Source organism: Lontra canadensis, unplaced genomic scaffold (genome assembly GCF_010015895.1).
Source record: "Lontra canadensis isolate GAN:19392208 unplaced genomic scaffold, GSC_riverotter_1.0 scaffold92, whole genome shotgun sequence".
NCBI lineage: Eukaryota > Metazoa > Chordata > Mammalia > Carnivora > Mustelidae > Lontra > Lontra canadensis.
The window spans coordinates 7879566-7893677 of NW_022631086.1; the positions used below are offsets into that span (position 1 = coordinate 7879566).

Here is a 14112-nt window from a genome sequence, read left to right on the forward strand (position 1 = left end):
CTTCCCTGAGCTAAACTTGGTTCATAAACTATTATCAATTTGTGGATTTGGCAAATAAAAAGCAAGGAGCAAAACTGGAACCTGAGAAAGGACTTTATTTTTTCCCTAATAGTGAGAGAAAATGGATTAATTAAAGCAAGCAAACAACACATTTAAGACAGTGGAGTCCACACTCAATTCTCCGTATTGTATACAGAGTGAGGGTGCTTCCCCAGCACAGCCTCAGCATCAGCATCCCAAAACTGAAAGAGGTACCGGAGGGGTTTTTCTGCATAGCTTCTTGTGGTGGAACTTGAATCACCATCTCCTGACCCCTCTCCCCCTCTGGCCAATGTTCTTTTTCCAACTTTTGCTGCCAGGCTGAGCTTGAGTTTAGAATGTCAGGAGATGGTCATGGAAGATAAAGGTTTATTTGTTCTTTCAACTGGTATGAAGGAGTGCCCATGATTCCTTCTGTTCATACTAGGTGTTTGCTCTGCACCAGACACAGGTTATGCACTGAGGGTGGAATGGCATTGGGAGCAGGAAGCGGGTGAGGGTAGAAGGAGGAGAGTAGAGTCAGGGAGGTGGGCTATAAAATACAGAGGAACTGTCCTCACAGAGCTCACAGTTTGGCAGAGACAGATTGTTTAGCAGCAGCATAAATATAAATGTTGACTAATCAGTCTCCTGAAGGAGACTTTTTTCCTGAGCTTGTGGGGAGGGGATGGGTAGTGGTGAATTTTCCTGGGGAAATAGATAAGCAGTGCTGAACGTGGAGAAGCTATGTGGGGTGAGGCCAGGTTGTTTTAGGTGGAAAGCATGTCCAACAGCATGGTATGTTCTAGGAAGGGAAGGAGGCCAGGATGATGGGAGCAGGAGGAGGGGAGGCTGGACAGGCTGGTCCCAGAGGGCCTTGGGAGTCCCTTGTGGCTTCTCTCTTAGCCTTACACATTCAGTGCCCTGATAGAAGGGCTAGGGACAGTAGCTGCTACTGTAGCCTTCTCTCTGGGTTGCCTGCTCAATTATTCTTTCTCCTGATGGAGGGCGCTGGGCAGAGTCATAGAGAACATGTGGCTCTTCTACACAGATTTCCTCAAACCCCTATGAACAGCCCGATGTAAGGACCCTTATTGTTTCCCTGCATTACACTGATGGGCCCACATTAGTGGTTCACATCCTTCTCCATGGAGGCTATGTGTCCCCATTTTTAGCACTATCCTCGGGGCTTCTCAGGAACCCACCACCATCACGTCCCTGTAGGAGACACAAGAAGTCAGTCCCCTCAAGATGGGCTGGAGTGTAAGACACCAGCTTTGGTTCTTTATAACTCAGTCTGGGGATTGCCTGCCTTGTTCACCCAACTCAGTCCCAGACTACTCTCTGGAATCTGCGTAATTCATCCATCCTTCAAAGCACAAAGATTCTGACTGTGGGGGATTATTCAGAAGAAGGTGTCAAGAACTTATGTAAGAAGGCAAGGCATGGGTTTCTCTTGTTACTTGGGTGAGGCAGAGACTGTTCAGAATATGAGATAGATATTTTTATTTCTAGAAGAAGTTTAATATGGTTTGGAAAACAGGAATCTTACTTTTCCCCCATAATTTTGTGTTTTTCGACTTCATGTATTTAAATTTGCTTTGATACATTCGGTAAGGTTCAAACGGAAGTATGTCTGTGGAATTCGGCCATGTGGGCCTTGTTGGAGGATAGAGGAACTGTGGGGACAGAGAAAGTAGATGAGAACACTGGGGTTTCAGTGGGGAGACAGAATTGATACAGTGAAGGAATCAGACCAGTTTGGCATCCTGTACCCTCCCCACAATCGTAGAGCCATGATTCCCTCTGTGGACCTTGAGCACTGGTGTCAGGACCACTCAGGCTTAAGAACTGTTTGGCAGAAATATTTCATGTAGCCTCTGAGGAGGTGTCATTCCTTAGGGTTTGATTTCCCTTTTTAAGGAAAGAAAAAGTATCTTTAAAGTTTGACCAGTATCATTGACGTACGCCAAACCCACTGCCTGTAGAATTTTGTCTTAAATAACTCCATAACCACTGAATAAAAGTATGCATAATTGGGAAAACACAGACCACTGAGTGAATTGAGATTTGGAAACTCATATGTTCTTAATTGTGCATATCTTTTTTTTAAATGAAATTTAAAAAGGATTCTCTTCTAAATGAGATGTGAATGATTTTCTTGAAAGCCTGAAAAGAAGACTAAATTTACCAAATTAGCCTTTCTTTGCTCTCTGTTTATTCAAACCCAAAGTCACATATTTCTGTGTAACCGTGAAGCTGGAGGCTCCCTTGGTGATCTCAGGAGCTCTGGAGGCTTGGTGCCAGGACAGTGGTGTAACGGAAGTATGCGTTTGCTCTCTGAATAAATTATCCACCTTTTGAAAATAGAGTGCATTTTAATTAGCGCTTAGAACCTGTGTGTCAAGACTGACATAGGAAAAGACTTGTCAGGAAGTCTCTGCAATGGCAGAGCCACCCCTTACAGGGGTTTCTTACCCCTTTCTTCACCTGTAAGTAGCTCAGGACTTGGAGAGCACAGGGAATGTCGGGTATCCCAGAGGGAAAGGAAATACAGGAGATTAACCGTGGATATAATGGGTCACAGCTGCTCTGTTGGTCTCTAATATTACTTCACCACCACTTTTTGTCCTGTAGCTCATCAGAGCACAGAGGATGTTTGGGGACTTCCCACCCGCTCTGCCTATCAGTCTCCCTCTAGACGAATGAGTACATTCTCTGTTCCAAGACAAGGATAAATCTGACAGCAAAATCTCTCCCAGCCTTTTCCATTTCCTCTTCTTGGACTTGCTTCTCTTTCCTGGAGGCACAGAAGCTCAGGACTCCATGACTTTTAAAGCTCCAGAGCCAACCATAGCACTTGTCATGCACCCAAAACATCATTGTCACGTTTGTTCCACTGAGGAGGCCAACCTTGGGACGGGCTGACCTTCCTTCCACCAACAATGAGTTGTATCATTACTGGGTCAAACACACGCTTTTTCACAGGGAGTTCAGTGATAAGAATTAGGTTAACTTTGAATTTTGCTGTAAGTGACTTGCTGCTCCAGCTTCTCCCTCTTGAGCTGTGGAACTCGGGTGGGTTGGAGCAGGAGCATCAATCCAGGGGTGAGCCCATGTGGGGCCACACAGCCTTGACGCCCTAAGGAGCATATGCTCTCTACATGGCTTATTTGCCCCATGTGCTCCTTCTGCTGCCATCAGCCACATTGGTCAATGCTGTGACTTGTATTATTTTGAGTTATTAGAAAGTGAGAAGTTCAGAAAAAATAACGAATAGCAGCAATGTATGCATTTGTTATGAAATAGCACTCAAACCCTGCCACAGAGTTAAGTGCTCAATAGTTTGGGATCTGTCTTATTACACAGAAATTAAACAATCTTCTCTTTCAAAAAATGTTGTTTTTTTTTATAATTTCAGGTATTATTTTAAAGTTCAAGCCAAAAATCCACATGGCTACGGACCCATCAGCCCTTCGGTCTCATTTGTTACAGAATCAGGTACCTGTGACTTCACATTCTCATCTTTCCCCCGTTTTCCTCAAAGACAAATAATTTGGAATCATGACCACAATAGAATAAAAACTGAAGAAGTGAAGTCCTCACTTCTTTATTTAGTGAGTCTTACTGGATATCACTTTATAAAATAAACATCGTTTTCTTTGTGCTGGACAACAAAATTAAGAGGAACTGCCTGGAAAGTGAAAACATCACATTCCAAAGAAAGGGAAAAAAAATCTAGTTTTCAGCCATGTGGGAAAGATAATTTTGAATCTCTCTGTAAAATGTTTAGTTGCAGAGCTAATTTTTTTTAATTGCAAACAGCTGAAAAGCATAAATGTCATGTGGCCTGAGAGTCATTTGCTTCTTCCAATTAGTCAGGTCTCCAAGATGGTTCTTTCACTAGGAGACAAGAGGTCCTAATATGGAGAGTTTAATTAATTAATTAATTAATCTTAGAAGCAGTATTACTCAGAGGATGGCCCTGCACTGGGGGACACTTGGTGTACAGAGCTCTCCAGCCCTCTGTAAGATGTGGTCATCTTGTGGTCATCTGAAGCAGTGTGCCCTGAGCTGGCCGTGGTGATGGTCCTAGGTGGGCAGCCTTTCCACACAGGAAGCCACACTGGGAGCTGGTCCCTCTGCCTCTAAGCTAGGCCACCTTCAGAGGTCCGGCTGAACCAGCTGTGCACTAAATTCGCTCTAGCTTCTATTCAGTTAGATTATTTCCCACATGTAGCTTGATCCCAGAATATTGATCATTGGAAGTTATTTTTAAGTGTGTTTCTTTGAAATCTACTGACTCACAATTAAGTGGAAAAAAATAAAATCTTTTGTGAGAGTAAGCTTCATATTGGAAATGTTGGCAAAGGACCTCAAGAGTGTTTTCATTTTTTTCATTTAAGAAGTGTGTTCCTCACTAGTAATTAAGAAAGAGTCAAAGAAAACCATTTTCAAGGGTTAATTTGCTAAAGTAGGGAACGTGTCTATGTTCACGGCTACATTTTCTGAAAAGGGAATGGACCTTTGGTGACTATCAGAATTAACATGATAAAAGTCTATAGGAAAATAAAATAATTCAAATCTAGAAAGCTTTCAAGAAATTGGCCCCAAATCTGAGAATAGAAATATAAATGTAATTTCTGAGACTGCAGTATAAATTGGAAAAGACAGCTCTCTGCTACTCTCCCTCCCAAGAAAAGCCCCACCATGCCCCCACCCTATACTTTGGGACCCCTAAAGGATGGGTGACGGGACTCCAGGGCCCCACATGCAGACCTCTTTTACCGTCAGCTCCCAGGAGATCCTCATGCACACCATTTGACAATTACTTGAAATTATTAGTTAAATAATAACTAATAATTAAATAATTAAATAATAACTAATAAACAATTATTAGTTTTGGCCATCTTCACTTTATTCAGTCAGTTTGTTCAAATTTCTCCTTCACTTTGCACAACCCTGCCGTAAGAGGTTAGGTTAACAACAGGAAGACTATCAAGTAATTGAACTTTGGCACTTGCCAAACATAGAAAATACATGAGGTAGATGCATATGTGAGCACAGGCTGCAGCATGGGGTCAACTTTTGACATTGTTTGTCTTGTGCTGTTGTTGGTTTATATGTCCCCCTCCACCCTGGAGCATTTGAGGTTTTTTCCAGCAGACTATTGAAACTTAAGAGCAGGAGAGCAAAATGAGCATTTACACTTATAACTAAGGGTAGGTTACTCAGGTTACTCTTCTGTGGGAGTGAAGGAATGGTCTGTACAAAGGGGCAGCTCACAGGAGATTTGGGGTGATGGAAATATTCTCTGTCTTGATTGTAGTAGGGCTCCGTGAATCAATGCATGTGTTCAAACTCACAGGATATTTACCCTAAAAGAGTAATCTTACTCCGTGATAATTTTTCAAAAAAAAAAAAAAAAGGAGAATGGCCCATGTTATTTTATAAAAATGAATTTTTTTCTAAAACAGAATTGCTTAAAGACTAGTTCCATATTTTTTAAAGATTTATTTATTTATTTTTAGAGAGAGAAGGAGAGTTGGGGGAAAGGGTGGAGGGAGAGGGAGAAAGGGAGAGTCAAGCAGACTCCCCGATGTGGGGCTCGATCTAACAACACTGAGATCATGACCTGAACCAAAACCAAGAGTCAGACGTTTCTCCAACTCTGCCACCCAGGCGCTGCCATATTTTCTTAAGGGGCATTACTTCGGCTAAGACATAGAGATGTTTTACATATAGCTTTATTGAGATGCAAATGGTATACAGTAAGACGCACTTATGTACGGTGTATAACTTAATGTGTTTTAAAGTATATTTGCCCCATTCAGGCCATCGCCACAATCACACTAGTGAAGATCAGCGTCACCCCAGCATGCTGACTGCTGCTGTGCAACCCAGCTCCCCTGCCCCCTCCATGGGCCCATCTTCTCCCCTGTTAACAAGGAATAACTCATCTGCTGTCTGTCACTTTTGATTGGATTGCGCTTTCTAGAATTTTATATAAACGAAATCATACAATATGAACTCTTTGTCTGGCTTCTTCCCCTCAGCAAAACCATTGTGTTCATACTGTTGTCTTATTTATAGTTCATTCTTTTAATTACTTAGCAATATTTCATCATAACTTAACCACTTGCCATAACGTACTCATTCACTTGTTCATAGACATTTGAGCTGCTTCTACTTTTTGACGATTACAAACAAAACTGCTATGAATGCTCATGTACTAGTGTTTGCACAGACATGTATTTTAATGCCTCTTGGGTAAAAACTTAGGAGTGGAATGGATAGGTCATAGAGTAGGTGTATGTTTACCTTTTTAAGAAACCATAAAACTGTTTTCTCAAGACAGACACATCTTTTAAAAGTGATGAATATTGAATTATTCTGTTGTACTCCAAATCAAAATATGACTATACTGACCCACAACTTCTGTACAAATATCAAGGTAGTTTAACTAGAAGAGGATATTTTTCAAAAGGAAATGTTCAGAAAATAAAAACTAAGGAAAACATTGGCACCACTTTTATAAACTCTATTTGTACCTATTCCAGGGAGCTCTTCAGTTAGCTGTCTCCACCACAGTAACATTTCAACAATTTCATGGTTATCAAATAGGATAGTGAAGTCAATACTTTCTTTTTCATTTTACAGACAATCCTCTGCTTGTTGTGAGGCCACCAGGTAAGTTTCTTTTCTTGACAAACTTGACGTTCTAGTAACCAAGTTGGATATTGACAATGAGATTGCTATGATTGCTGACAAGTAGAAATGCTAGACCGTTTTTGCATTTTTATGATTTTCTGACAACTTCTTTGCTTTCCTTGCCCCCTTTACCCTGATCTAGGGAAAAGAATGATCTGGGAATTTATTTTATAGGACCATAGCAGCCAATCTATATAAAATAAACTGTTATGGGGTGACCAATATCTATAAAATAGATAACTTTATTTACATGATCTCTTTGAATATTTTAAATGGCTGAAAGTGTAGCAAAATGCATTAAATATACAACAAAATTTTACTTCATATTTCAAACAAACTGTGAAAGCTCTATTTCTTAAGCTCAAGACAGTTCTTGGGAGTGATGAGAACAGTGAGAGTCTATGAGGAGGACTGCTGGAGGGGGGCAGGTAGGATGGCATATCCCAAAAGATCAAATATGCCATTATATCTTATTTTCCTTGAAGCTGAAGGGCTTTTTGTTACTTCAAGAATCCCTTGTAGAAATTCAAATACTTTAAATGTGTTCAGGTATAAGAAGCTCCTCAGTGGTACTTCAGTGCCAAGAAAGAAGCAGAATGAGGGAAAGAGTGCCTACTGGGGAGGTGGGAAAAGCCCTGAGAGGAGGGGAAGGGCTGATGAATAAGTCAAATTCTCTGATATTTTGTGTGAGAATAAACATTGTGGAATGCCATGATTGAGAGAGTGTGTCTTGTGTTGTCAAGGTGGTGAGCCCATCTGGATCCCATTTGCTTTCAAACATGACCCTAGCTACACCGACTGCCACGGCCGGCAGTATGTGAAGCGGACATGGTATAGAAAATTCGTGGGAGTTGTTCTTTGTAATTCACTGCGGTATAAGATCTACCTCAGTGACAATCTGAAAGGTAGGTCTTTGAGAATGGTGAGGTATGGGAAAGTATGAGAAGGTATGTTGTCAGGTACTAACTTGACATAGCAGGTGCATCAGAATGTATTTGAGCTGTGGACCCATTATATATCACTGTGGCTTGAACACAAATCAGTTTTTCAAGCTTTACTTTGGAGTTCCTTATTTTTACTTTGACATCCAGAAATACACACACACACACACACACACACTCATATAATTTTTTATAATCCACTACATTTTACTTTTTAATGTATATATTTTTATTGTGGTAAAATATATAAACATAAAATTTACCATTTTTAACCATTTTTAAGTGCACAATTCAGTGATACTAAATACTAAATATCCATCATCACTACCCATTTCCAGAACTTTTTCACCTTCCCAAAAGGAAACTTACACTCACTAAACAGTTTCTCCATTTCCCCTCTTCCGGCACCTGGTAAGCTCCATTCTACTTTCTATCTGTATGCATCTGCCTATTCCAGGTTCCTCGTAGAACTGGAACTATATATCTGTCCCTTTGTCTTGAAGTCTTGAAGGTTCATCTGTATGGTAACATATAAATGAATCTCATTCCTTTTAAAGACTGAATAATACCCCATTATATGGATAGACCACATTTTGTTTATTTATCCATTATTGACGGACATTTCTGGTCGTTTCTGCTTCTGCAGCATTTTGAATAATGCTTTAATGAACCTTCATGTCTGAGTTTTCATGTGAATACCTGTTTTCAGTTCTCCTGGGCACATGCCTGGGAGTGGAATTGCTGGGTCATATGGTGACTCTGTGTTTAAGTTTGGAAGAACTGCCAAACTGTTTTTCCAAAGTGGCTATAACATTTTACAGTCTGCCAATAATATGTGAGCATTCCAGTTTCTCCACATCATAGCCAGCACTTATTCTTTTCCATGTTCTTTTTTTCCCCATTATGATCATCCTGGTAGGTGTGAAGTGCTCTCTCACTGTATTTCTTTTAAATACATTACTTTATAAATACATTATTTTTTAAAATCCACTACATTTTAGAAATGAGGTCCAAAATTCTGTTAAAAGTATAAAAGCCAATTTTCTTTGCTGTGTATTCAATAATACTAGATAAGAGCATAAGCTAGAAATATCAAGGAAAAGCCACCCCCTTCCTGCCCTTGCCATTGCTACACCTTTATGCAGAAAAAAATATAGATGATGAAACATACCTCAGTATTACTTGTTCTGTGCCTGAACAAAAATTACATTATTTTCATTATGGTAGGGGATTGAAACAAAGAATACCATAAGCACCTTGAACTACTAACATTTCAAAATGTTATTTCTACCCAGCTGGCTTTGATTCCCCTACCTACACAAATCTGTTTTTTATTTTTAAACTTGCACACTTTTAATTTTTTTAGTACATACATTTTTAGAACTTTTCCTTGGCTGCTATAGATTTTATTTTTCTTGCTAGTGGTGATCATTTAAAGACAATGTCAAAACAAAGTCTTCCCTACCATTCTCCTCTGGCAGTTTCCCAGTGCATATGCCTCTCCCAATACCTACTGTCTGTTTCTCTCTGCTCTTTATTTTCTCTCCCACCATTGTACTTGCCCTCCCCTGCATCAGAATTCCTGGCAGAAATTACACAGCCAGCTCCAGTGTCCCAGGGTCGACAGAAAAAAATACCCTACTGTGCAGCGGTGGTTCAGGACCATGGACAGCAGGTTATGCCACAGACACACACCCTATTTCTAGTTGTGTGTGGAAAATAGGTTCTTCTGTTTTTTACAGATTTCATGCCTTTTGTAATTATTTCATGATACATTTCTATTGTGGTTTTATCTATTCCTTTTTTAAAACCAAGACATAAAAAGCACTACCATTTATAGGCTGAAATTGCCTACAATATTAATAGTTTCCATTTATTGAGGACTTGTTAAGTATTTGTGTATGTGATCTTGCTGAATCCTTACAACACTTTGACCTTGGTGCCATTATTACTATTTTTCCAACATGGAAAGTATGACACACCAAATTTAAGTACCCAGTTCAGATGGTCTCCAAAGCTTGTGAAAACTCTTAGAAAAGTGTTTATGTTTTGACCAGTCACTAACCCATGATATTCCCTTATGCAGACACATTCTACAGCATTGGGGACAGTTGGGGAAGAGGTGAAGATCATTGCCAGTTTGTGGATTCACATCTTGATGGAAGAACAGGGCCTCAGTCCTATGTAGAAGCTCTCCCTACCATTCAAGGTAATTCAAACAAAGTCCTGATTATACTACCCTGTGGGTTAGGAAAGGAGGGCTAATATAAGGAGGAAATAATCATAGCTCTCCTTTTTGCTTACCACTTAAAGATGGATGTTGACAACATTTTGGATCATATAGATAAGGAACCAACAAAATACTCCAACCATGTGCTGGAATTGGTGTGAACCTAGGAGGCAGGGGTACAAAGGAATATAAGACCTTGTCCTTACTTCAGAAAAATCTCTTCCCTGCTCCATAACTGGGAAGAGGAAATAAATATGTGAAAGGCAACTAAGAGTGAACAACTTAAAGTACAGATAATGACAGGAGTTATATCACATAGTTAAACTATTTTTAGGTAATTGTGCAGGTTGTAATCACTATCTGAGTTCAGGGAAGGCAGGCTAGTTGAGGCTGTCAGGAAAGAAGAAGCAGAGTCTGAGCTGAGTCATAGAGACCTAGACATGTAAAGATTAGTCTTCCAGGCAGAGGACAGCATGAACACAGGTGCAGAGAAAGAAAGGTAAACAAACATGCAAACCAACCATAGCTTATCACATACTTCAGGAGGTTATGTAGTAACTATTTCATTATGGTATCACAGGGTGAGAACAAAAATATTAACCTCAAAGTTTAACAACCTGCAGTATGCTACTAACTCCCTCAACTGCCAAAACAAGAAAATAAACAGAACAACTGAATGAAGTCCAACACTCTTTCCATTATGCACTCAACTGGCAATTTCAAAACACGAGATGCTCTATCAATTTTTTTAAATTGGAAAAAAAATACGATTGACTGGTAAACACAAATTGCCTATTTTCAAAGAATTAAGATAGAGTAAAATATACAGAACAGAAAAGTAAGTGTATTAGTCAGAGTTTTCCAGAGAAACAGAGTCAGAGAGAGATTGAGAGAGAGGTGTCTTAAGGAATTGGCTCATATGATTATAGGGGCAGTCAAGTCCAAAATCTGCAGAGCAGGTCAATAGGCTGGAGGCCCAAGGAAGAGTCTAGGTTGTAGTTTGTGTCTGAAGGCAGTCTACTGGCAGACTTTGTTAGGGAGGGTAATCTTTTCCTATGAGGGCCTTCAACTGATTGGATGAGGCCCACCCACATTATAGAGAGTAACTTACTTTGTTCAAAATCTGATGATTTAAAAGTTAATCTCGTCTAAAACTATTTTTACAGAAATATCTAAAATAATATTTGACCAAATATCTGAGCACCATGGCTTAGCCCTGTTGGCACATAGAATTAACCATCACAGTTAGTATATAAAATATATAACATTTCCTCCTTTTTTCAGGATCTTGCATTGACCCAGGGTTACTATGCATTATTTGTATTTTGCTGTGGTCATGGTTTTGGTTCTGAGCAGAGGTGTTGCCTAACCAGCATGCTCACTGGTAGGATAGTAGGTAACCTTTCATCTGGCAAGAGTAAACAGGGCCAAAGAGTAGTTGCCAAAAATTTTTTTTGAACAGGCTGGGGCCTCACTTTTACTTTAAAGTATAATGGCTCAAAAGTGCTATCGTATTCTTTCCTTGAGAGATTTACTTGAAAGATCTAAAAACCTACCACAGACTTCAAGAGTTAAACCTGGGGGCTTGAGGTCCTAAGTGCCGGCTCTTGTTCACCCTGCAGGGAGTCTCCATAAAGAGCAGCTACAAATGATCTTCTTTTGTGGGGAGAGAGAAATAGGAAACTAACAAACACGCTTTCCCACCTGTGTCACATACGTGTGGGGACTGGATTATCCCTTCAAATCATGTCTGGTATAAACCCAAGGGGTTATTGTGACCCACATAAAAATGGTAGTATTTATTTGGAAGTAACATTTGTTATAAGAACAATTCCTCAGAGATCTTCTGTTTGAATAGAGGTTCTAAGGATGAGAATTTTTCTCTTGGTTTGGCCACTTTTGATACTACAGTTGTGATGCCAATTCCAAGTGTGGGATTTTCCCCCACACCAATAGCAATTCCTGGACATCAGCTGGATGTACTACAAATCAAGTCTGTTCTGACACTGTGTTCCCAGAGGTGGCATCAGATCACACAGGTTAAGGGCTCAGTCCCATATGACTGAATGCCCTCCCCCGACCAACTTCAGGTGGCAGTCAAAAGTCCAGATGGCCATCTGAGTGTCTGACCTATTGGCTACATATTGGAGGGCCCTATTGCCCCCTTCTTGGGTTTGAGTAATTTGCAAGAGTGGCTCACAGGACTCAGAGAAACATTTTACTTAATAGGCTGCCTACCAGTTTATTACAGAAGTGTACAATTTGGGGGCTGCCGGATGGAAGAGATGCAAAGGCACAGTGGGGAGAGAACGCAGTGTCCTCCCTGGGAGCACCACCGTCCCAGCATCTGCATGTGTTCACCAACCCAGAACTTTCAGAACCTGGTGTGTTTGGGTTTTTCTGGAGACTTCATTATCTAGGCCTGATTGAAGAAAACATTGCCCCTTCATAACTGAATTCAATCTCTAGCCCCTCTCCCCTCCACAGAGGCCAGGAGGTGGGACTTTCACCTCTAATCCCATGACTGGTCTCCCTGGTGACTAACCCATCCATAGATGCTTTCCGAAAGTAATCCCATCAGCATAAACTCAGGAGTGGTCTAATGGGGTTTGTTAGGAATATCAAGATACCTATACCACTCTCATCACTTAGGAAGTCCTAGGGTTTTAGGAGTTATGTGCCAGGAACAGGGGTGAAGACCAAATATAGATTTCTTATTATCAATCACAATATCACAGATGCATTTTCTTTCCCTTCCTCTCCTTTTACCCTTGTAGGCTACTTCCGCCAGTATCGCCAGGAGCCAGTCAGCTTCGGCAACATTGGTTTTGGAACCCCCTACTACTACGTGGGCTGGTATGAGTGTGGGGTCTCCATTCCAGGGAAGTGGTAACTACAGGAAGATCATACTGAAAGCTCACCCGTCCGGCCCCCTTGACTAACTTGCACTAGGGACCGTGAGCAGGAAAAGACAGTGTTCCAAGCCCCATGGACTCCTGGTTCCAGCAAGACCACATAATGGACACTGGACATTTCAGGCATCTCCCATCTGGAACTTGGTCCTATTTATTGGCCTGGACTACACACAGAATTCAGTGTGGCTGTTAACTTCGCTTCTCCACGTGTTTTGGTTGTAATAGCACCTGCCAGAGACAGCAGAAACACAGCTGCAGGGAATCCCCACTGACTCGCTGCAGTCTTCACACTTTATAGGCACAAAAGTCAGACACATCAGTGTCTCCAGGGAACAGCATCAATATGCTGTGCTTGCTTCATGGAATGCTGCACACTTTCTCTTTTCTCACTGGACTCTTCCGAAAGTCGCCAGATCTAAGCTTCAGATCTCTCACTATGCAGTAGAACTGAGTTACTAAAAGCACCACCAAAGGAAATATATCCATACTTAAGATTTATTCCGTGGGTGTACCCATTGCTAGACCAAATGTATCAAATCATATTTGTAAATTCTCAATTTTGAAAGATATATATATGTGTATATAGGCATATACATATCCTCACTTGTCTGCAAGAACACTGATTAAAGTGGCTAAATTTGTACTTGTTTGCTAGATAAATGCGTGTGGGACTCTATGGAGCAAAGGTGCTATTTATGAGCCTCTTTTAGAAGTGTCCAAAGAATCTGTACTCTGCGTAATGAGACCAGCAGAGTGATTGCTGCCGGACTCTGGGAGTGATGGGGAGCTGGCGGTGACAGCGACTGACACCGGCCACCTAGATGCAAGCCGAGTGCTTTCTACCTCAGGAGACAATCTTTTCTTTTTTTAAATTATGTTATGTTAGTCACCATACAGGACATCATTAGTTTCTGATGTAGTGTTCCATGATTCATTGTTTGGGTGTAATACCCAGTGCTCCATGCAATACGTACCCATCACCGGGCTAACCCATCCCTCAGCCCCCTGCCCTCTGAAACCCTCAGATTGTTTCCCAGAGACGATAGTGTCTCATGGTTCATCTCCTCCTCTGATTTCCTCCCCTTCACTTTTCCTTTCCTTCTCCTAACCTCCTCCATGCTATTCCTTATGTTCCACAAATAAGTGAAAGCACATGAAAATTGTCTTTCTCTGCTTGACTTATTTCACTCAGCATAATGTCCTCGAGTCCTGTCCATGTTGATACAGAAGTTGGGTATTCATCCTTTCTGATGGCTGAGTAATCAACCATTTTATATATGGACCGTATCTTTAGGAG

At 40.9% G+C, this 14112-nt stretch overlaps 1 protein-coding gene across 4 annotated transcripts in view; it reads left to right on the forward strand.

Moving 5' to 3' along the window:
* The window catches only part of FNDC1 (fibronectin type III domain containing 1), a 104329-nt gene extending 90860 nt beyond the window's left edge, over positions 1-13469 (forward strand). For all 4 annotated transcript variants that reach the window (XM_032836480.1, XM_032836482.1, XM_032836481.1 and 1 more), the window contains 5 exons: positions 3440-3519; positions 6679-6708; positions 7473-7634; positions 9757-9879; positions 12678-13469. In XM_032836480.1, coding sequence (XP_032692371.1) covers positions 3440-3519; positions 6679-6708; positions 7473-7634; positions 9757-9879; positions 12678-12793 — 511 coding nt within the window. In that variant the 3' untranslated portion in view covers positions 12794-13469. The remainder of the gene's footprint in view (positions 1-3439; positions 3520-6678; positions 6709-7472; positions 7635-9756; positions 9880-12677) is intronic.
* The last annotated feature ends 643 nt before the right edge of the window (positions 13470-14112 follow it).